Source organism: Myxine glutinosa, chromosome 6, assembly GCF_964187855.1.
Source record: "Myxine glutinosa chromosome 6, kmMyxGlut1.1, whole genome shotgun sequence".
Taxonomy (NCBI): domain Eukaryota; kingdom Metazoa; phylum Chordata; class Myxini; order Myxiniformes; family Myxinidae; genus Myxine; species Myxine glutinosa.
In genome coordinates, this window is record NC_136266.1 from 1,027,694 (window position 1) to 1,053,738 (window position 26,045).

The following is a 26,045-nucleotide window of genomic DNA, read 5'->3' on the forward strand; positions in this document are numbered from 1 at the left end:
TGTGTGTTTGTGTGTGTGTGTGTGTGTGTGTGTTCATGTGTGTGTGTGTGTGTGTGTGTGTTCATGTGTGTGTGTGTGTTCGTGTGTGTGTGTGTGTGTGTTCGTGTGTGTGTGTGTGTGTTCATGTGTGTGTGTGTGTGTGTGTGTGTTAGTGGGTGTGTGTTAGTGTGTGTGTATGTGTGTATGTGTGTAAGGAATTTAATTATAATCCCTATCCTGATGGAGGCAGAAGCGTCACACTGTGACCCATTTCCAGTCCGGCATCTGGTTATCTGGCTTTCAGAAAAACTGTTGACAACATCCAATGCTTTGGCCTTGGCAAAACATTCTTTCAGTATGAGGCTTATTCTGCCCTGTCAACTTGGGATGTTGTTTTGAGTTCTTTGATCTTTGAAGTATATTAAGCCAACTACGGGTTGTGGCTCGCTGAGATGTTGGTGCTGGCTGTGTAAGAACAATGATGTTATACCAAGTGGTGTTGCTGGCCTAAACACCATGTCTCCCATGCATGTATCCTTATCTATTAATAAATCTCTTGTACACTGTCCGAGTTCGACCATGTGCTTATTAAACCCACAACATGTGTGTATATGTGTGTATGTATGTATGTGTGTGTATGTGTGTCTGAGTGTGTGTGTTTGTGTATATATGTGTTTATGTGTGTGTGTGTTAGTGTATGTATGTGTTAGTGTATGTGTGTATGTGTTAGTGTGTGTGTGTGTGTGTGTGTGTGTGTGTGTGTGTGTGTGTGTGTGTGTGTGTGTGTGTGTGTGTGTGTGTTTTTGTGTGTATGTATGTGTTTGTGTGTGTGTGTGTGTGTGTGTGTGTGTGTGTGTGTGTGTGTTATTTTATGCGTGTGGGGAGAGGGGTGTGTTATTAATCCCCTCCCTGGGGCAGACTATAGTTTTGCTTTCCATCCATCTGTCTGTCCATCCGCCCACCTGTGATTTTCTGTACCTTTTCCCATACCTTTTAACATATTCAACTGAAACTTGGTACATGACTTTACAATATCTTACAGAACAAATTTGAGTTTTGGGGTGTTTTGCCATTTTTTCACGGAGTTATGCCCTATTTGCAGACCCAAAAGACCCGAAACACCCCAAAGACCAAAAACACCCCAAAGACCAAAAACACCCCAAAGACCAAAAACACCCCAAAGACCCAAAACACCCCAAAGACCCAAAACACCCCAAAGACCCAAAACACCCAAAACACCCCAAAGACCCAAAACACCCCAAAGACCCAAAACACCCCAAAGACCCCAAAAACACAAAACACCCCAAAGACCCAAAACACTCCAAAGACCCAAAACACACCAAAGACCCAAAACACACCAAAGACACAAAACACACCAAAGACCCAAAACACACCAAAGACCCAAAACACACCAAAGACCCAAAACACACCAAAGACCCAAAACACACCAAAGACCCAAAACACACCAAAGACCCAAAACACACCAAAGACCCAAAACACCCAAAGACCCAAAACACCCCGAAGACCCAAAACACCCCGAAGACCCAAAACACCCCGAAGACCCCAAAGACCCTTAGATATCCCAAAGAACCAAAATACCCCAAAGACTCTTAAAGACTCTGAGGAAACAAAAGCCCCTGAAGACACCGAAGACCCAAAAGACCCCAAAGACTCAAAACACCCTAAAGAGACAAAATACCCTTAAAGGCCCAGAGGATCCAAAAGATCCTGAAGACCCCAAAAACACCGAAATGGTCAAAGATGCCTATCCCTCTGAAACGGCATGTGGTGAGGCACCCGGAGCACGCCGAGTCACGCTAGTTTGGATAATAACAGGCAGAAGTTAATGCCATGACTATCATGACGACACATTTGGATAGCAAGCAGGAGTTAATGACATGACTATCAGGATTACACATATGGATGACCATCATGACGACACAGTCCCTATCATGACGACACATTTGGATAATAACAAGCAGGAGTTAATGACATAACTATCATGACAACACATTTGGATAATAACAAGCAGGAGTTAATGACATATGATTATCAGGACGACATTTGCTTCTTATTTGCTGTTCATAAAATACTGTTACGTTTGTAGGGGGTAGGCAATACCTTAGTCCAAGTAGAATTGCAGAGATTAGTGTGCTCCAACTGTCGTGAGGAAGAAGAAACCTCAATGTATCATAAGTAGGAAATTTGTGCAGACTGGATGTCGGGTAAGCTTGTATCTTCGTCCCCATGAGACGGATGGGGTTTGTTAATTAGCGAGGGATTGTGGGTAATTAATCCCCTGTATGTAATTGCCTCTAATATTTTCCTGTGTTCCTTATGACACCACACTACAGACACCTAGTAAGAAATTAACCACACTAATTAAAAACCAACTGGAAACCAGGCATCAAGCACTGTCGCTGATAACACCGACTTGGTGAGCGCAGAGGCACAAAAGGTCCGGGAAGCCACGCCTCAAAGAGCAGTGATTGGTCCGGAATTTGGTTCCAGTAAGGACGGGTAAGATGAGACTCGCTGATAGGATCGGACACGGAGACGTCGTGGGATGATGTCAGAGCCTCAAGGACAAAACAATTAAAACGGCGGACATTTTCCATTCTCGTTTTTGGAACTGGAGGTGAACGGTCGTGTGCTGACATTTTTCCCTTCTCTCTTGGGTCCGGACTTTGTTGGTGAACGGTCGCCGAAAAGCTCTCTCAGCATCGACATTTTATCCTTTTCAGCATCGACGTTCTTTTGGTTCTTCTCGTTTTGGGATCTGGTGGTGAACGGTCGCCATTGCTCTTGCACAAGGAAGCTTCATCGCGAACGGTCGTGTTCCGACATTTGCGACACTTGCTAGTGGTCATGAAGAGGCGGAACTGCGGACGGAGAGCTGCGGTTTCCGTGCAGAGAGCGTGAGGACAAGCGCGGCTGGAAGCACGAGCCGCGCGCCAAGGCCGTTCGCTTCGCGCATGGAGCCAAGAGCGAGCGGGCCGTACGGGAGGCCTACTTCGCACAAAAGAGCGTGTTTTGCGCGCAAAGACGTAGAGGCCTCAGACGATCTTTGACGATTCGTGACGAGATACACCAGCCGATTTGAGCCGGGTGCCCACGAAATCACACCTATTTATTTTCCAGTTATTTTATCCTTTGTCTGTATTTGCGTCTGTGTGCCTCTGAGTTAAAGCTCGTTCGGTCTTCCGTGTCACCCTGCGGTGTTCACCACACAGGGTAGTCACATGACAATAAGTAGTCCATTGAGATCCCAATGCCCTCAAGACAGTGAGCGGGAAGAGAGATTAACCATCACCTAAAAGGTTATCATACTAAAACTAAGTCGACTCAAACTCAACCACTGGCTGAACAAAAAGTTTTTTCCTTGTGTGTACGTACGTACCTGCACATTGCGAAATCTCGCTAGAAGCTACAATGGTGTTTTCCTTGCCACCAAGCTCAGGCAAACTCTCGCATTTTGCATTTTCAGATAAACTCTCACACTCTTTCCCAGCTCTTCTCAATGAATCCAATCGAATTTTCACTATTTCTTCGACAAAAATGTATCAGACACCGCATTGTTTACAATACTTTCTCCAACAATCCAAACAGGCTGGAACTACGTGATGAAAATAAAACAGTGCCGTAAATTCATCCGCCTGCCTCCGATTGCTCAATGTTACCATAACACTGGCTGGTCAGGCCAGTGCAAATGTCAATTGGTGATAATGTCCTCGGGCTAAAAAAAAAAAACACCATTCGTGGTGCATTATTGAGGGCGGAACTGCAGATTTAGACTTAATACATGCTGATCTGATATTCAAAAAGAAATACACTTATTCGCACGAGGTAAGTAATGGAATTGAAAGATAGAACGACTCAGTCACCACTATGACTTGAACTTGGGATAGCAGCAACTTGAGCTATGATTTCAGACAGATGGGAATGCCAAACAGGGAAATTCAGCCGGAAGCATAAAAAATAACCAACCTGGTCCATGTGAACACGCTGGGGGGAGGATTACTGTCAACCATGCAGTGCAGCTTTCCTCCGGGTCCGTTCACATACCACGAGCCGTCGTATCCTTCCACCCTCACCTCAGGAGCATCTATCAAAAATATTGATGCTTTAAGTTCATTCCCACACAAAGGTATATATATATTATTATTATTATATCTGGAAATCTGACTCCCCTTGTATCCCTTCTCCCACCCCCTCGCCTCCCTTCTCCCACCCCTCGTCTCCATTCTCCCACCCCCCTCGTCTCCCTTCTGCCACCCCCCTCGTCGCCCTTCTGCCACCCCCCTCATCTCCCTTCTGACACCCTCTTCGTCTCCCTTCTGCCACCCCCCTCGACTCCCTTCTGCCACCCCCCTCGACTCCCTTCTCCCACCCCCTCGACTCCCTTCCCCCACCCCCTCGTCTCCCGTCTCCCACCCCCTCGTCTCCCACCCCTCGTCTCCCGTCTCCCACCCCCTCGTCTCCCACCCCCTCGTCTCACTTCTCCCACCCCCCTCGTCTCACTTCTCCCACCCCCTCGTCTCACTTCTCCCACCCCCCTCGTTCACTTCTCCCACCCCCCTCGTCTCACTTCTCCCACCCCCCTCGTCTCACTTCTCCCACCCCCCTCGTCTCACTTCTCCCACCCCCCTCGTCTCACTTCTCCCACCCCCTCGTCTCACTTCTCCCACCCCCCTCGTCTCACTTCTCCCACCCCCCTCGTCTCACTTCTCCCACCCCCCTCGTCTCACTTCTCCCACCCCCCTCGTCTCACTTCTCCCACCCCCCTCGTCTCACTTCTCCCACCCCCCTCGTCTCACTTCTCCCACCCCCCTCGTCTCACTTCTCCCACCCCACTCGTCTCACTTCTCCCACCCCACTCGTCTCACTTCTCCCACCCCACTCGTCTCACTTCTCCCACCCCACTCGTCTCACTTCTCCCACTCCCCTCGTCTCACTTCTCCCACTCCCCTCGTCTCCCTTCTGCCACCCCCCCTCGTCGCCCTTCTGCCACCCCCCTCGTCTCCCTTCTGCCACCCCCCTCGACTCCCTTCTGCCACCCCCCTCGACTCCCTTCTCCCACCCCCTCGACTCCCTTCCCCCACCCCCTCGTCTCCCGTCTCCCACCCCCTCGTCTCCCACCCCTCGTCTCCCGTCTCGCACCCCCTCGTCTCACTTCTCCCACCCCCCTCGTCTCACTTCTCCCACCCCCTCGTCTCACTTCTCCCACCCCCCTCGTCTCACTTCTCCCACCCCCTCGTCTCACTTCTCCCACCCCCCTCGTCTCACTTCTCCCACCCCACTCGTCTCACTTCTCCCACCCCCCTCGTCTCACTTCTCCCACTCCCCTCGTCTCACTTCTCCCACCCCACTCGTCTCACTTCTCCCACCCCACTCGTCTCACTTCTCCCACCCCACTCGTCTCACTTCTCCCACCCCACTCGTCTCACTTCTCCCACTCCCCTCGTCTCACTTCTCCCACTCCCCTCGTCTCACTTCTCCCATCCCACTCGTCTCACTTCTCCCACTCCCCTCGTCTCACTTCTCCCACCCCACTCGTCTCACTTCTCCCACCCCACTCGTCTCACTTCTCCCACCCCCCTCGTCTCACTTCTCCCACCCCACTCGTCTCACTTCTCCCACTCCCCTCGTCTCACTTCTCCCACCCCACTCGTCTCACTTCTCCCACCCCACTCGTCTCACTTCTCCCACCCACCTCGTCTCACTTCTCCCACCCCCCTCGTCTCACTTCTCCCACCCCACTCGTCTCACTTCTCCCACCCCACTCGTCTCACTTCTCCCACCCCCTCGTCTCACTTCTCCCACCCCCCTCGTCTCACTTCTCCCACCCCCCTCGTCTCACTTCTCCCACCCCACTCGTCTCCCTTCTCCCACCCCCCTCGTCTCACTTCTCCCACCCCCCTCGTCTCACTTCTCCCACCCCCCTCGTCTCACTTCTCCCACTCCCCTCGTCTCACTTCTCCCACTCCCCTCGTCTCACTTCTCCCACTCCCCTCGTCTCACTTCTCCCACCCCCCTCGTCTCACTTCTCCCACTCTCCTCGTCTCACTTCTCCCACCCCACTCGTCTCACTTCTCCCACCCCCCTCGTCTCACTTCTCCCACCCCCCTCGTCTCACTTCTCCCACCCCACTCGTCTCACTTCTCCCACCCCACTCGTCTCACTTCTCCCACCCCACTCGTCTCACTTCTCCCACTCCCCTCGTCTCACTTCTCCCACCCCACTCGTCTCACTTCTCCCACCCCCCTCGTCTCACTTCTCCCACCCCCCTCGTCTCACTTCTCCCACTCCCCTCGTCTCACTTCTCCCACCCCACTCGTCTCACTTCTCCCACCCCACTCGTCTCACTTCTCCCACTCCCCTCGTCTCACTTCTCCCACCCCACTCGTCTCACTTCTCCCACCCCACTCGTCTCACTTCTCCCACTCCCCTCGTCTGACTTCTCCCACCCCACTCGTCTCACTTCTCCCACCCCACTCGTCTCACTTCTCCCACCCCACTCGTCTCACTTCTCCCACCCCACTCGTCTCACTTCTCCCACTCCCCGAGTCTCCCTTCTCCCACTCCCCTCGTCTCACTTCTCCCACCCCACTCGTCTCACTTCTCCCACCCCACTCGTCTCACTTCTCCCACTCCCCTCGTCTCACTTCTCCCACCCCACTCGTCTCACTTCTCCCACTCCCCTCGTCTCACTTCTCCCACTCCCCTCGTCTCACTTCTCCCACTCCCCTCGTCTCACTTCTCCCACCCCACTCGTCTCACTTCTCCCACCCCCCTCGTCTCACTTCTCCCACCCCACTCGTCTCACTTCTCCCACCCCACTCGTCTCACTTCTCCCACCCCACTCGTCTCACTTCTCCCACTCCCCGAGTCTCCCTTCTCCCACTCCCCGAGTCTCCCTTCTCCCATGTATTCCCTCTTCACCCCCACTCTTTAATACTCCTACTTACAGAGAACTCTGAGATTCACTTCCTTCTCTACGTCGGTGATGAGTGCCGGGTGCGAGACTACACAGGTAGCATTCTGCCCGTGTGCTGTACGGTTTGGCTGAAGCCACAGCTCAGAACGGCTGACCCACAGAGGTCCACCAGGACTCGACTGAGGGCTCACCACTGGACTGTGACCAAGATTAGGTTGGGCCACCAAGCGTTCTAGAATCGTCGATAGGCGCCAATGAATAGTCGAGGGTGGTCGGGCTCCCCATGCTTCACAAATGGCCGCCAACGCAGGAGTAAAGGTTTTGTGAGAAAATTGAGAGTCTGAAGATAAGGAGGGTGATACCGGTGCAGGGTTTGCCTGAAAAGCTGAGATTTGTGGTGGCACTGGGGTAGGGTTACAGAACGAACAAGTAAGATATAGCAATCCTTTTAAATCAGTCCGTCAATGATGTTCATCTTTTCTTTTCGATGTTTCTCTATGTTAAATATTTCGATGGTCCCCCCCCCCCCCCACCCCGCCCCCCCGTCACGTCACATCCCGTGACGTGTATCCATGCATCAAGTATACTTGCATTGTGCATTGTATATTTGCATTGTACATTGTATATTTGCATTGTACATTGTATAATTGCATTATGATTGTGTATTATAAGCACCCCTCCCTCTATATAAGGGATCGTTTCTCTGAATGCAGCTTTAACATGGGGCCTGAAAATTCGTTTCTCAGCTTCTACTGGACGAAATCTGCTGCAAATTTCAGAAGTAAATGCTTTGTACGTGGAGGTAACATGTTCCAAATTTAAGCAACGTCTCTTTATGCATTTTTTAGTTATATTTAGAAAACCCTCAAATTCACGTTGGTGTCTGTCCGTCCGTCCGCCCGCTCAAAATGTGTTGGTGCTCATATCTCAAGGGCTATACATTGAAATTAGCTCAAACTTGGAATATACATCGGCCCATACGTCTAGTTAATGGCTTTCGAAACAAATTCCACATAAGTGCTATAATTTTGGCTTTAAAATAAAATATATATAAACATACATATATAAACAAACATACAGTGCACTCAAAGTATTCAGACCCCTTCACTTTTTTCACATTTTGTTACGTTGCAGCCTTATGCTGAAATCGTTTAAATTCATTTTTCCCCTCATCAATCTACACTCAATACCCCATAATGACAAGGAGAAAACAGGATTTTAGAAAGTTTTGCAAATTTATTAAAAATAAAAAAACTGAAATATCACATTGACATAAGTATTCAGACCCTTTGCTATGACACTTGAAATTTAGCACACATGAAAAACACATGAAAGCCCACAGAATCTTGTTTCTCACAGTCTGAGAGTCCTTTAGGTGCTTTTTTGCAAACTCCAAGCGGGCTTTCATGTGTCTTTCACTGAGGAGACACTTCCGTCTGGCCACTCTGCCATAAAGCCCAGATCGGTGGAGTGTTGCAGTGATGGTTGTCCCTCTGGAAGTTTCTCCCATCTCCACACAGGATCTCTGGAGCTCAGCCAGAGTGACCATCGGGTTTTTGGTCACCTCTCTAACCAAGGCCCTTCTCCCCCGATTGCTCAGTTTGGCCGGACGGCCAGCTCTAGGAAGAGTCCTGGTTGTTCCAAACTTCTTCCATTTAAGAATTATGGAGGCCACTGTGCTCTTGGGAACCTTCAATGCAGCAGAGATTTTTTTGTAGGCTTCCCCAGATCTGTGCCTCGACACAATCCTGTCTCTGAGCTCTGCAGGCAGTTCCTTCGACCTCATGGCTTGGTTTTTGCTCTGATATGCATTGTCAGCTGTGAGACCTTATATAGACAGGTGTGTGCCTTTCCAAATCATGTCCAATCAATTGAATTTACCACAGGTGGACTCCAATCAAGGTGTGGTGACATTTCCAAGATGATCAAGAGAAATCGGAGGAACCCGAGCTAATTTTCAAGTGTCATAGCAAAGGGTCTGAATACTTATGTCAATGTGATATTTCAGTTTTTTCTTTTTAATAAATTTGCAAAACTTGTCTAAAATTCTGTTTTCTCTTTGTCATTATGGGGTATTGAGTGTAGATATATATATAGTTGCGGTTTTGAGTTTGTACAATAAAGGTTAATTTCCCCCTCATAGTTTAGTCACACTACAACACGTAGCCTCGCGATAGTTCAGTTATGTCTTAGTAAATGTAAGCATAGTCCTTTTCCTGTGTTAGTTTTCCGTTGAGTAGAATAATGAGAGTTAGGTCCTTCCATTGCTCATGCCGCCTCGATACTGTGGTTTTTGGCGCAAATTAACACGAGGCAGGCCTGACAAGTCGAGGCAAGACCGAAGGAAGGCGGAGGAGAAGCCGACGGTAAGCGCGAGCCGTCAATCAGGGCTCGAAGGGAGTGGCTTAGCACTGCGTCAAAAGAGGTTAGAACATTCGATGGGGCTAAGGGTGTGGCAATAAAACCCTTTGCGCAAAGCCCCCACCCGAGTAGTTCTGGGGAGAGAGGCGCTTGAAGTAGTTACGGGAGAGGCGCTTGAGAGTGAACAAGTCCTGAGGACAGGTGCGCTGAAAGAAGCCAAGCGAGTTTTGAGGGAAGAGGCATTTGAACACGTTAATTGCTCGGTTGAGCTTGAGGCGGATCCTCTCGATTGAGTTACGCGAGTAAAGGCGCGCCGCTGATTAATAGCGCTGTGAGGAACCATCGAGCCGTGCGAGACACGCGTACATTTTCCCGCCTGCCTGCTCTGCCCTTTGTTCGAGAGACGCGCTGCAAGGATCCCTTCTGCCGCCTGCTTGCCTTCATCGAGGGACGTGCTGTGACCGGGGAGGGCCACGCCGGGCGAAGCTGTTCCTGGACGACCAAGCCGGCGTGCTCAGCGCGTGAACACCATCCTTCCTTCATTTCCCCCTGTGAGTGTGATCGGGCCCGTGTCTGGGAATAAGCTAAGACTGTTTAAGTTCTGCCCTGTGTCTCTGCTTTCTACCGATCCTTGTACATAATAGTGTAAATAATTATTAAACCTGTGTTCTTCCTTTTATTCGACCCCGTCTCGTCCCTTCCATCTATTGACTAAGCGTGGTACGAATAAAACCGCTCGAATCGGGTTCCAATACCAGAGATCCGCTCGGACGTACTCAAATTACGCGTGGTTTGTGCGAGGCTTGATCCCCGCTTCCGCGGCGGCAGCGGTACTTAGGTACGTGCGAGAATTGTCCCGGAACCTTACCCTGCGTCTGCCCGGGAGGGGCGATTCAAGTCTCTTGGTTGCGACGACCCAAAAAGAACAAGGGGCTTAATCTCCCCTTGGTAAGGGCAGGAGGGTCGCGTGAAAACCGTAATATATATATATATATATATATATATATATATATATATATATATATATATATATATATATATATATATATATATATATATATATATATATATATATATACACACACACACATATATCCACTTTATACCTCTTTACAAATACTATTACACAAATCTAATATGCTGGCCTAATGGCCTGATGGATAAGGCATCAGACTCCTGAGCTGGGGATTGTGGGTTCAAATCCTGTCTGGGATGAATTTTTTTTCCCCTTACTTTTTCAACTCTTTTATATAGTCTTCAATAAAGTCTTGTACGATGAACAAATGCATTTTGTTCGTACTTAAAATGTATAATGTGAAAAATGCCAGGGGCATAGAAAAGGCCCCTTTTCATGGTATGTGCCATGTGATAAACAATAGAAAAGAAGGGACATCCTTGGGTAAAGTGCCAGGGGCATTGAAAAAGCCCCTTTATATCAGGGTATGTGTAGAAAATGTCAAACAATGGAAAATAAGGGGCATTCAAAAAATCTCGTGTGCATGCTGGACTACCCTTGTGTTCTGAGGAGGAACCAAGGAATGCTCTAGAAAATTCATATAAAGGGAGCGCCATTTTGATTCATACATGATGAAGCTACATGAAGAAGTAAATGTATTTTATTTGCCAGATGTAGGGCACCCTTTATATGAAATTTTCCAGAGCATTATACTTAGTATACAAAAACAAAACAAAACTAGACGCCACTCAGTAGAGCGCATACTCCCGCCGTGGGTGGCCGCTGTTGAGCCCTATCTTCCAATGGTAAAAAAATCCTTCAAAAAATTCCTGGATCCGGAATAATATCCTGAGCTTCACCAAAAACTAATCAATTCTACCTCATCCCAAGGGCAATCATCCCACCAACTTTCATCCAAATCCGTTCAGAACTTTTCCAGATATCTTGTTCACAAACACACGAACACACGAACACACACACGGACGGACACGATCGAATGCATTACTCCCTGGCATGAGTAAAAAACAACAAAACCAAAAAAAACAGAGCAGATGAAATCAACTCCCATACAAACTCACATCGACCTCACCATACTATTCTTCTACTCTTCCTCTATCCACGTCAACCAATCGGTGCTCACCTAACACTTGAAGCTCCAATCCAGCTCGCAAGCCTCCACGTGGAAACAAAGTGAACACACAGATATATGTCCCACCATCGGCCCGCCTTGCCTCACTCAGGTGTAAGGTCCCATCGCGACCGCCGCTGGGTCCTATAGGACCCTGGGATCCTTCGAAGGTTGCTCGGCCATCGAAAGGTACGGCAAAATTGCTGCCATACAACGGGCTAAGAGTAGCGAGAGCCAAGGGAGGCGGACGAGGTTCCGGTGGTGGAAGTGGTGCAGCAGCAAGGAAGCGCCACGTGACTTGTGAGACCGAGTCATTACCCTGTATAAAATGGGAGGCAAACAAAAAACAAGTGAACAAAAAGACAATAAAAAGGAAAACAAAAAGATCTTTGAAGGACAGCATGAAGAATCACAAGTAAAATGACAATGCGCAAATGTCGTGTAGGATCGGGATCAAGATACTGATATCTTGCAAAGAAAAGGAAAAAAGGTTTCATTTTCACTGCCATTTACAGAAAAATATCGAAAAGCAGCACAAGAGACGTTTCGAACACTTCCTCCTTGAAATAGAGCCGTCTCAACAATAAGAGCCATCGGTCATTGTCCCGTGCAGGTAAGGCAGGCTTGGCTGGAGCTGGACCGCGGTTCATTGAATGATGAACATTACATTATGTACAGCAGCACCGCAAGGCCAATTAGGTCAAATATTGTTAAATTCACACGTGCGACCAAGAGCCGAATGGCAGTCTTGTAACTGGGAGGCATTAGAAAGATGGGGAAAATGATGCAAATTGATGAAAATTCTCTGGAAGGAACAGAAGATTGGATTGAAAAGGAATGATAATTGAACATAAACTAGCCGAAGAAAACCACATACCTTATACCGGCAGATCAGGGTTACTTGCTCTCCCTCGGTAACGACGATGTCATCAGAGATTTCCAACTGCTCATCCACCAATATCAACGCTGAGGCTGAGTGAAGGCAACAATGGCGGGGGTAAAGCGGGTGACGGTGGCAAAAAAGGGTAACAACGGGTAAGAGTAGAGTCCCTATATATATGAGTAGCAACAACTTGGAATTGGAAGCCATTTTGTATCCATGGAGCGTGACGCACCGAACCCGCGCCCATTGTGTGTTAAGCGTGATATGTCCGCTTTCTAATCAAACTGTCTTTGTCTGCGCCCAAAATGGACATTATATGACTTAATCATTTATTCTGGTTCTTCCAACGCGCCTCAATAAGCATTTCCAGGGCCTTCAGAAAATATTTACACCCCCTGCCTTTTTTCACATTTTCTTGTGTTACCTGAATTTAAAATTGACTGAATTAAGATTGTTTTTTTTGTCACCGATCTGCACATAATACAACATAATGTCAAAGCGCAATTTTATTTTAGAAATTTTTACAAAGCAATTGAGAAATGTAAAAAATAGGGGCAATACACCTGGGTGCTCACCCGGTAAAATAAAGCGGTGTACCGGGCGGTTCGTGTGCAGCCTCCCGGCTGCTGGTTGCATCATTTCTGTGGGCGCTTCTGCCGCTCTCGATTACCGGTTATCCGGTACTAATTTTGCCGATCTCGGAAGGATGACAGGCTGAGTCAACCCCACCTGGCGTTAATTCAAAGGGATTCAAAGTCAGGATCTTAGGATCCCAAGCCCGCCGCCCTAACCGTTTGGCCAACACCAGGTATAGCAGTATACTACACTGACTAAAGGTATTTTAAACACTATCACGGTATTTTAAACCAATTTCAATGGTTGCTAGGAGACAGGGCGTCATGTACAATCATACTAACGTCATCATAAGACTTCAAATTTAAACAAACAAACAAAAAAAATACCTATTTTAAGGGGGAACCCCCCGCCCACCCCGTATACTTCCTCAGACCCGGATTTTTTTTAATGCCGGGAACAAACTTTGGTACATCAGGGGTGATGAAGGTTGTGGGCAAGTTTCATCGTAGTCGTGTGTGTAGTTTCAGAGAAGAAACCAAATTCCTATTTTGGGGGTCAAACCTGGACCCACTTTGACTCCCCATAGCCCCCCTTAGGCATAGATTTTCTTAATGTGAACCGTGAACAAATTTTGTCACAACACAACAAATATCATTTACATGGGATAAACAAGATGGACCCGACTAGGACGGCAACGACAAGGATTCATTTAACCTCAAAACATATCATAGAAACTGCAGTGAAAGGAAGTGTAATGAGTGATCAAAGGTTCGCTCTGATGAGTGCCTGATTCCAGGTATACAGAGAGTGTGTAGAAGATACACCCAGGTAGTGACAGGAGAAATTTGAAAGGTGAAGAAGAAGGAACATGAAAGAGAGAAATGGAGGAAGACCATTCAAGGTGAATGTGGAAACCGTCAAGAGTAGATCATTGAAAAGGATAAGAATTGGTAGAGAAAAAAAAAGAGAAAGATCTTCAGAAGATTGATTGTGTTGTACCTGAAGGAAGGTCCTTAGCTGCTTGACAAAGATGATACTGGATTGTTTGCCATTGCTTTCCAAGCAGTTAGTCAGGGCAGGAATTTGCAATTTGACCAGAATGCCGGCAATAACTCGCCTACTCTTCACGAAGGATACCGTGGGATGTTTAACGTCCACAAACCAATGATAGCAGATGGGACACCCGGCTTAATGTCCATCCGAGGGACGGACCACACACACCGATGAATCACCTGCGTGTGATACACTGAGATGACAGTTTATAACTGTGGGTCACAATTCAAACGCAGCTAAACAGGTCACAGACAGGTGTGCATACCTGTGGGGCTCTAGGCCATTCTGCCAACACCTTGAGAAGGTAAGCAAAGGGAACGGTATTCTTCGCAATGGAACGGAACAGTTGCTTTCTCCCTCTCACGACAGAGTTACTTCTCTTTGTCTCAAAACAAAATACAAACAAACAAACTTGTTTCAATCTTGTGACTTTCTTCTTTTCACATCTTCCGCCATCAAAAAGGTACATCAAAAAGGTACATCGAAAAGGTACATCAAAAAGGTACATCAAAAAGGTACATCGAAAAGGTACATCGAAAAGGTACATCGAAAAGGTACATCGAAAAGGTACATCGAAAAAGTACATCGAAAAGGTACATCGAAAAAGTACATCGAAAAAGTACATCGAAAAGGTACATCGACAAGGTACATCGAAAAGGTACATCAAAATGGTACATCAAAATGGTACATCAAAAAGGTACATCAAAAAGGTACATCAAAAAGGTACATCGAAAAGGTACATCGAAAAGGTACATCGAAAAGGTACATCGAAAAGGTACATCGAAAAGGTACATCGAAAAAGTACATCAAAAAGGTACATCGAAAAGGTACATCAAAAAGGTACATCAAAATGGTACATCAAAAAGGTACATCAAAAAGGTACATCGAAAAGGTACATCGAAAAGGTACATCAAAAGGTACATCAAAAAGGTACATCGAAAAGGTACATCGAAAAGGTACATCGAAAAGGTACATCGAAAAGGTACATCGAAAAGGTACATCGAAAAGGTACATCGAAAAGGTACATCGAAAACGGTACATCGAAAAGGTACATCAAAAAGGTGCATCAAAAAGGTACATCAAAAAGGTACATCGAGAAGGTACATCGAAAAGGTAAATCAAAAAGGTACATCAAAAAGGTAAATCAAAAAGGTACATCAAAAAGGTACATCAAAAAGGTACATCAAAAAGGTACATCAAAAAGGTACATCAAAAAGGTACATCAAAAAGGTACATCAAAAAGGTACATCGAAAAGGTACATCGAAAAGGTACATCGAAAAGGTACATCGAAAAGGTACATCGAAAAGGTACATCAAAATGGTACATCAAAATGGTACATCAAAATGGTACATCAAAAAGGTACATCAAAAAGGTACATCAAAAAGGTACATCAAAAAGGTACATCGCAAAGTTACATCAAAAAGGTACATCAAAAAGGTACATCAAAATGGTACATCAAAAAGGTACATCAAAAAGGTACATCAAAAAGGTACATCAAAAAGGTACATCAAAAAGGTACATCAAAAAGGTACATCGAAAAGGTACATCGAAAAGGTACATCGAAAAGGTACATCAAAAAGGTACATCAAAAAGGTACATCGAAAAGGTACATCAAAAAGGTACATCGAAATGGTACATCAAAATGGTACATCAAAAAGGTACATCAAAAAGGTACATCAAAAAGGTACATCAAAAAGGTACATCAAAAAGGTACATCAAAAAGGTACATCAAAAAGGTACATCGAAAAGGTACATCGAAAAGGTACATCGAAAAGGTACATCGAAAAGGTACATCGAAATGGTACATCAAAATGGTACATCGAAAAGGTACATCAAAAAGGTACATCGAAATGGTACATCAAAAAGGTACATCGAAATGGTACATCAAAATGGTACATCAAAAAGGTACATCAAAAAGGTACATCAAAAAGGTACATCAAAAAGGTACATCAAAAAGGTACATCAAAAAGGTACATAAAATAGGTACATCAAAAAGGTACATCAAAAAGGTACATCAAAATGGTACATCAAAAAGGTACATCAAAATGGTACATCAAAATGGTACATCAAAAAGGTACATCAAAAAGGTACATCAAAAAGGTACATCAAAAAGGTACATCGAAAAGGTACATCGAAAAGGTACATCGAAAAGGTACATCGAAAAGGTACATCGAAAAGGTACATCGAAAAGGTACATCGAAAAGGTACATCGAAAAGGTACATCGAAAAGGTACATCGAAAAGGTACATCGAAAAGGTACATAAAAATGGTACATCAAAATGGTACATCAAAATGGTACATCAAAATGGTACATCAAAAAGGTACATCAAAAAGGTACGTCAAAAAGGTACATCGAAAAGGTACATCGAAAAGGTACATCAAAAAAGTACATCAAAATGGTACATCAAAATGGTACATCAAAATGGTACATCAAAAAGGTACATCAAAAAGGTACATCAAAAAGGTACATCAAAAAGGTACATCGAGAAGGTACATCGAAAAGGTAAATCAAAAAGGTACATCAAAAAGGTACATCAAAAAGGTACATCAAAAAGGTACATCAAAAAGGTACATCAAAAAGGTACATCAAAAAGGTACATCAAAAAGGTACATCGAAAAGGTACATCGAAAAGGTACATCGAAAAGGTACATCGAAAAGGTACATCAAAAAGGTACATCGAAAAGGTACATCGAAAAGGTACATCGAAAAGGTACATCAAAATGGTACATCAAAATGGTACATCAAAATGGTACATCAAAAAGGTACATCAAAAAGGTACATCAAAAAGGTACATCGAAAAGGTACATCGAAAAGGTACACCGAAAAGGTACATCAAAATGGTACATCAAAATGGTACATCAAAAAGGTACATCAAAAAGGTACATCAAAAAGGTACATCAAAAAGGTACATCAAAATGGTACATCGAAAAGGTACATCGAAAAGGTACATCGAAAAGGTACATCGAAAAGGTACATCGAAAAGGTACATCAAAATGGTACATCAAAATGGTACATCAAAATGGTACATCAAAAAGGTACATCAAAAAGGTACATCAAAAGGTACATCAAAAAGGTACATCAAAAAGGTACATCAAAAAGGTACATCAAAAAGGTACATCAAAAAGGTACATCGAAAAGGTACATCAAAAAGGTACATCAAAAAGGTACATCAAAAAGGTACATCAAAAAGGTACATCAAAATGGTACATCAAAATGGTACATCAAAAAGGTACATCAAAAAGGTACATCAAAAAGGTACATCAAAAAGGTACATCGAAAAGGTACATCGAAAAGGTACATCGAAAAGGTACATCGAAAAGGTACATCGAAAAGGTACATCGAAATGGTACATCAAAATGGTACATCAAAATGGTACATCAAAATGGTACATCAAAATGGTACATCAAAATGGTACATCAAAATGGTACATCAAAAAGGTACATCAAAAAGGTACATCAAAAAGGTACATCGAAAAGGTACATCAAAAAAGTACATTAAAATGGTACATCAAAATGGTACATCAAAATGGTACATCAAAAAGGTACATCAAAAAGGTACATCAAAAAGGTACATCAAAAAGGTACATCAAAAAGGTACATCAAAAAGGTACATCAAAAAGGTACATCAAAAAGGTACATCAAAAAGGTACATCAAAAAGGTACATCAAAAAGGTACATCAAATAGGTACATCGAAAAGGTACATCGAAAAGGTACATCGAAAAGGTACATCGAAAAGGTACATCAAAAAGGTACATCAAAAAGGTACATCAAAAAGGTACATCAAAAAGGTACATCAAAAAGGTACATCGAAAAGGTACATCGAAAAGGTATATCGAAAAGGTACATCGAAAAGGTACATCGAAAAGGTACATGAAAAGGTACATGAAAAGGTACATCGAAAAGGTACATCGAAAAGGTACATCGAAAAGGTACATCAAAAAGGTACATCAAAAAGGTAAATCAAAAAGGTACATCAAAAAGGTACATCAAAAAGGTACATCAAAAAGGTACATCAAAAAGGTACATCAAAAAGGACGTGTACATCAAACAGAAAGATTGAGACGAGAACAAGGACACAGGAGGGAAGGGGGGGTTGAGCAGGAGTTAACAGAGGGGAGTGAGAGAGGAACGCAGGAGGAAGGGGGGTTCAGATGGGAGGAGGTTAGGGCAGGAGCACAGAGGAGCGAATGGAGGGAAAGGGAGAGGGGTTGGAACACAAAGCACACGGAATCTTCCAGGCATGTCCCATGTACATGTGCGGGGTAGGGAGGGGAGGGGGGGTAGGAGGAGGAGGAGGAGTACACATCTGTGGGTTTTGAATGGGGAGGGAGAGGAATAGGGCAAGAGTGAAGCTGTGTCTGTGTGTGTGTATGTTTGTGTATGTGTGTGTGTGTGTGTGTGTGTGTGTGTGTGTGTGTGTGTGTGTGTGTGTGTGTGTGTGTGTGTGTGTGTGTGTTCGCATGATAATGTAAAGCGCCATGAGGGTAGTTTACTCTGCTTGATGGGGCTATATAAGACTCCTTTATTATTATTATTATTATTATTATTATTATTATTATTATTATTAAGACTACAATCGCTACATTCAACCACAACTGTACAAAACTACATTCACTACATTCAACCACAACTGTACAAAACTACAATCGCTACATTCAACCACAACTGTACAAAACTACATTCGCTACATTCAACCACAACTGTACAAAACTACAATCGCTACATTCAACCACAACTGTACAAAACTACATTCGCTACATTCAACCACAACTGTACAAAACTACAATCGCTACATTCAACCACAACTGTACAAAACTACATTCACTACATTCAACCACAACTGTACAAAACTACAATCGCTACATTCAACCACAACTGTACAAAACTACATTCGCTACATTCAACCACAACTGTACAAAACTACAATCGCTACATTCAACCACAACTGTACAAAACTACATTCACTACATTCAACAACAACTGTACAAAACTACAATCGCTACATTCAACCACAACGGTACAAAACTACATTCACTACATTCAACCACAACTGTACAAAACTACATTCGCTACATTCAACCACAACTGTACAAAACTACAATCGCTACATTCAACCACAACTGTACAAAACTACAATCGCTACATTCAACCACAACTGTACAAAACTACATTCACTACATTCAACAACAACTGCACAAAACTACATTCACTACATTCAACAACAACTGTACAAAACTACATTCACTACATTCAACAACAACTGTACAAAACTACATTCACTACATTCAACAACAACTGTACAAAACTACATTCACTACATTCAACAACAACTGCACAAAACTACATTCACTACATTCAACAACAACTGTACAAAACTACATTCTCTACATTCAACAACAACTGCACAAAACTACATTCACTACATTCAACCACATCTGTACAAAACTACAATCGCTACATTCAACCACAACTGTACAAAACTACATTCAACCACAACTGTACAAAACTACATTCACTACATTCAACAACAACTGTACAAAAATACATTCAACAACAACTGTACAAAACTACATTCACTACATTCAACAACAACTGCACAAAACTACAATCGCTACATTCAACCACAACTGTACAAAACTACATTTACTACATTCAACAACAACTGTACAAAACTACAATCGCTACATTCAACCACAACTGTACAAAACTACATTAACCAAACTGTACATAACTACATTCACTACATTCAACCACAACTGTACAAAACTACAATCGCCACATTCAACCACAACTGCACAAAACTACATTCACTACATTCAACAACTGTACAAAACTACAATCGCTACATTCAACCACAACTGCACAAAACTACATTCACTACATTCAACAACAACTGTACAAAACTACATTCACTACATTCAACAACAACTGCACAAAACTACAATCGCTACATTCAACCACAACTGCACAAAACTACATTCACTACATTCAACAACAACTGTACAAAACTACATTCACTACATTCAACAACAACTGTACAAAACTACATTTACGACATTCAACAACAAATGTACAAAACGACAATCGCGACATTCAACCACAACTGTACAAAACTACATTCCCTACATTCAACAACAACTGTACAAAACTACAATCGCTACATTCAACCACAACTGTACAAAACTACATTCAACCACAACTGTACAAAACTACATTCAACCACAACTGTACAAAACTATATTCACTACATTCAACCACAACTGTACAAAACTACATTCACTACATTCAACAACAACTGTACAAAACTACATTCACTACATTCAACAACAACTGTACAAAACTACAATCGCGACATTCAACCACAACTGTACAAAACTACATTCACTACATTCAACAACAACTGTACAAAACTACAATCGCTACATTCAACCACAACTGTACAAAACTACATTCACCCACAACTGTACAAAACTACAATCGCTACATTAACCACAACTGTACAAAAATACAATCGCTACATTCAACCACAACTGTACAAAACTACATTCACTACATTCAACCACAACTGTACAAAACTACATTCAATACATTAAACAACTGCACAAAACTACATTCACTACATTCAACCACAACTGTACAAAACTATAATCGCTACATTCAACCACAACCGTACAAAACTACATTCACTACATTCAACCACAACTGTACAAAACTACATTCACTACATTCAACAACAACTGCACAAAACTACATTCACCACATTCAACAACAACTGTACAAAACTACATTCACTACATTCAACAACTGTACAAAACTATAATCGCTACATTCAACCACAACAGTACAAAACTACATTCACTACATTCAACCACAACTGTACAAAACTACATTCACTACATTCAACCACAACTGTACAAAACTACATTCACTACATTCAACCACAACTGTACAAAACTACATTCAACAACAACTGCACAAAACTACATTCACTACATTCAACCACAACTGCAAAAACTATATTCACTACATTCAACCACAACTGTACAAAACTACATTCACTACATTCAACAACAACTGTACAAAACTACATTCACTACATTCAACAACAACTGTACAAAACTACATTCACTACATTCAACAACAACTGTACAAAACTACAATCGCTACATTCAACCACAACTGTACAAAACTACATTCAACAACAACTGTACAAAACTACATTTAACAACAACTGTACAAAACTACATTCACTACATTCAACAACAACTGTACAAAACTACATTCAACAACAACTGTACAAAACTACATTCACTACATTCAACAACTGTACAAAACTACAATTGCTACATTCAACCACAACTGTACAAAACTACATTCAACCACAACTGTACAAAACTACATTCACTACATTCAACCACAACTGTACAAAACTACATTCACTACATTCAACAACAACTGCACAAAACTACATTCACTACATTCAACCACAACTGTACAAAACTACATTCACTACATTCAACAACAACTGTACAAAACTACATTCAACAACAACTGTACAAAACTACATTCACTACATTCAACAACAACTGTACAAAACTACATTCACTACATTCAACCACAACTGTACAAAACTACATTCACTACATTCAACAACAACTGTACAAAACTACATTCAACAACAACTGTACAAAACTACATTCACTACATTCAACAACAACTGCACAAAACTACATTCACTACATTCAACCACAACTGTACAAAACTACAATCGCTACATTCAACCACAACTGTACAAAACTACATTCACTACATTCAACAACAACTGTACAAAACTACATTCAACCACAACTGTACAAAACTACATTCACTACATTCAACAACAACTGTACAAAACTACATTCAACAACAACTGCATAAAACTATAATCGCTACATTCAACCACAACTGTACAAAACTACATTCAACCACAACTGTACATAACTACATTCACTACATTCAACCACAACTGCACAAAACTACATTCACTACATTCAACCACAACTGTAAAAAACTACAATCGCTACATTCAACCACAACTGCACAAAACTACATTCACTACATTCAACAACAACTGTACAAAACTACAATCGCTACATTCAACCACAACTGCACAAAACTACATTCACTACATTCAACAACAACTGTACAAAACTACATTCACTACATTCAACAACAACTGTACAAAACTACAATCGCTACATTCAACCAGAACTGTACAAAACTACATTCACTACATTCACCAACAACTGTACAAAACTACATTTAACAACAACTGTACAAAACTACATTCATTACATTCAACAACAACTGTACAAAACTACATTCAACAACAACTGTACAAAACTACATTCACTACATTCAACAACTGTACAAAACTACAATTGCTACATTCAACCACAACTGTACAAAACTACATTCAACCACAACTGTACAAAACTACATTCACTACATTCAACAACGACACAAAACTACATTCACTACATTCAACAACAACTGTACAAAACTACATTTACTACATTCAACAACAAATGTACAAAACTACATTCACTACATTCAACAACAACTGTACAAAACTACATTCACTACATTCAACCACAACTGTACAAAACTACATTCCCGACATTCAACAACAACTGTACAAAACTACAATCGCTACATTCAACCACAACTGCACAAAACTACATTCAACCACAACTGTACAAAACTACATTCAACCACAACTGTACAAAACTATATTCACTACATTCAACCACAACTGTACAAAACTACATTCACTACATTCAACAACAACTGTACAAAACTACATTCAACAACAACTGTACAAAACTACATTTACTACATTCACTACATTCAACAACAACTGTACAAAACTACAATCGCTACATTCAACCACAACTGTACAAAACTACATTCACTACATTCAACAACAACTGTACAAAACTACAATCGCTACATTCAACCACAACTGTACAAAACTACATTCAACCACAACTGTACATAACTACATTCACTACATTCAACCACAACTGTACAAAACGACAATCGTTACATTCAACCACAACTGTACAAAACTACAATCGTTACATTCAACCACAACTGTGCATAACTACAATCACTACATTCAACCACAACTGCACAAAACTACATTCAACCACAACTGTGCATAACTACTGTACAATCCCTACAAGAAAGACTACAATCACCACAAGACTACAATCACTACAAGACCACAATCACGACATGAGCACAATCACGACATGACTACAATCACTGCAAGACTACAATCACTGCAAGACTGCAATCACTACAAGACTACAATCACTACAAGACTACAATCACGACATGAGCACAATCACTACAAGACTACAATCACTGCAAGACTACAATCACTACAAGACTACAATCACTACAAGACTACAATCACTACATGACTCCAATCACTACAAGACTACAATCACTACAAGACTACAATCACTACAAGACCACAATCACCACATGACTACAATCACCACAAGACTACAATCACTACAAGACTGCAATCACTACAAGACTACAATCACCACATGACTACAATCACTACAAGACTACAATCACTACATGACTACAATCACTACAAGACTACAATCACTACAAGACCACAATCACTACAAGACTACAATCACTGCAAGACTACAATCACTACAAGACTACAATCACTACAAGACTACAATCACGACAAGACTACAATCACTACATGACTACAATCACTACAAGACTACAATCACTACAAGACTACAATCACCACATGACTACAATCACTACAAGACCACGATCACGACATGAGCACAATCACGACATGACTACAATCACTACAAGACTACAATCACCACATGACTACAATCACTACAAGACTACAATCACTACATGACTACAATCACTACATGACTACAATCACTACTTGACTACAATCACGACATGACTACAATCACTACATGACTACAATCACTACATGACTACAATAACTACAAGACTACAATCACCACAAGACTACAATCACTACAAGACTACAATCACTACATGACTACAATCACTACAAGACTACAATCACTACATGACTACAATCACTACAAGACTACAATCACCACAAGACTACAATCACTACAAGACTACAATCACTACAAGACTAGAATCACTACAAGACTACAATCACGACAAGACTACAATCACCACAAGACTACAATCACCACAAGACTACAATCACTACAAGACTACAATCACCACATGACTACAATCACCACAAGACTACAATCACTACAAGACTACAATCACTACAAGACTACAATCACCACATGACTACAATCACTACAAGACTACAATCACTACATGACTACAATCACTACAAGACTATAATCACTACAAGACTACAATCACTACAAGACTACAATCACTACAAGACTACAATCACTACATGACTACAATCACTACAAGACTACAATCACCACATAACTACAATCACTACAAGACTACAATCACGACATGACTACAATCACTACATGACTACAACCACTACAAGACTACAATCACTACAAGACTACAATCACCACATGACTACAATCACTACATGACTACAACCACTACAAGACTACAATCACTACAAGACTACAATCACGACATGACTACAATCACTACATGACTACAATCACTACATGACTACAATCACTACATGACTACAATCACTACAAGACTACAATCACTACAAGACTACAATCACCACAAGACTACAATCACGACAAGACTACAATCACTGCAAGACTGCAATCACTACAAGACTACAATCACTACAGGACTACAATCACCACAAGACTACAATCACTACAAGACTCAATCACCACAAGACTACAATCACTACAAGACTACAATCACTACAAGACTACTATCACGACAAGACTACAATCACCACATGACTACAATCACTACAAGAGCACAATCACGACATGACTACAATCACTACAAGACTACAATCACCACATGACTACAATCACTACATGACTACAACCACTACAAGACTACAATCACTACAAGACTACAATCACCACATGACTACAATCACTACAAGACTACAATCACTACATGACTACAATCACGACATGACAACAATCACTACATGACTACAATCACTACATGACTACAATCACGACAAGACTACAATCACTACAAGACTACAATCACTACAAGACTACAATCACCACAAGACTACAATCACTACAAGATTACAATCACTACAAGACTACAATCACTACAAGACTACAATCACCACAAGACTACAATCACTACAAGACTACAATCACCACATGACTACAAGACTACAATCACTACAAGACTACAATCACTACAAGACTACAATCACCACATGACTACAATCACTACAAGACTACAATCACTACATGACTACAATCACCACATGACTACAATCACTACAAGACCACGATCACGACATGAGCACAATCACGACATGACTACAATCACTACAAGACTACAATCACCACATGACTACAATCACCACAAGACTACAATCACCACAAGACTACAATCACTACAAGACTACAATCACCACATGACTACAATCATGACAAGACTACAATCACGACATGACTACAACCACTACAAGACTACAATCACTACAAGACTACAATCACCACATGACTACAATCACTAAAAGACTACAATCACTACATAACTACAATCACTACATGACTACAATCACGACAAGACTACAATCACTACAAGACTACAATCACCACAAGACTACAATCACGACAAGACTACAATCACTGCAAGACTGCAATCACTACAAGACTACAATCACCACAAGACTACAATCACTACAAGACTACAATCACTACAAGACTACAATCACTACAAGACTACAATCACCACATGACTACAATCACTACAAGACTACAATCACTACAAGACTACAATCACCACAAGACTACAATCACTACAGGACTACAATCACTACAAGACTACAATCACTACAAGACTACAATCACGACAAGACTACAATCACTACAAGACTACAATCACTACAAGACTACAATCACTACAAGAATAAAATCGCGAAATGACTACAATCCCGACAAGACTATAAT

At 42.4% G+C, this 26,045-nt stretch overlaps 1 protein-coding gene across 1 annotated transcript in view; it reads right to left on the reverse strand.

Moving 5' to 3' along the window:
- Positions 1-26,045, reverse strand: part of LOC137429523 (nectin 1b) — a 187,546-nt gene that overhangs the window by 88,910 nt on the left and 72,591 nt on the right. Inside the window, exons 3-6 of the mRNA XM_078779520.1 lie at positions 12,239-12,333; positions 11,374-11,680; positions 6,948-7,319; positions 3,967-4,084 (exon numbers count right to left, since the gene is read on the reverse strand). Coding sequence (XP_078635646.1) covers positions 3,967-4,084; positions 6,948-7,319; positions 11,374-11,680; positions 12,239-12,333 — 892 coding nt within the window. The remainder of the gene's footprint in view (positions 1-3,966; positions 4,085-6,947; positions 7,320-11,373; positions 11,681-12,238; positions 12,334-26,045) is intronic.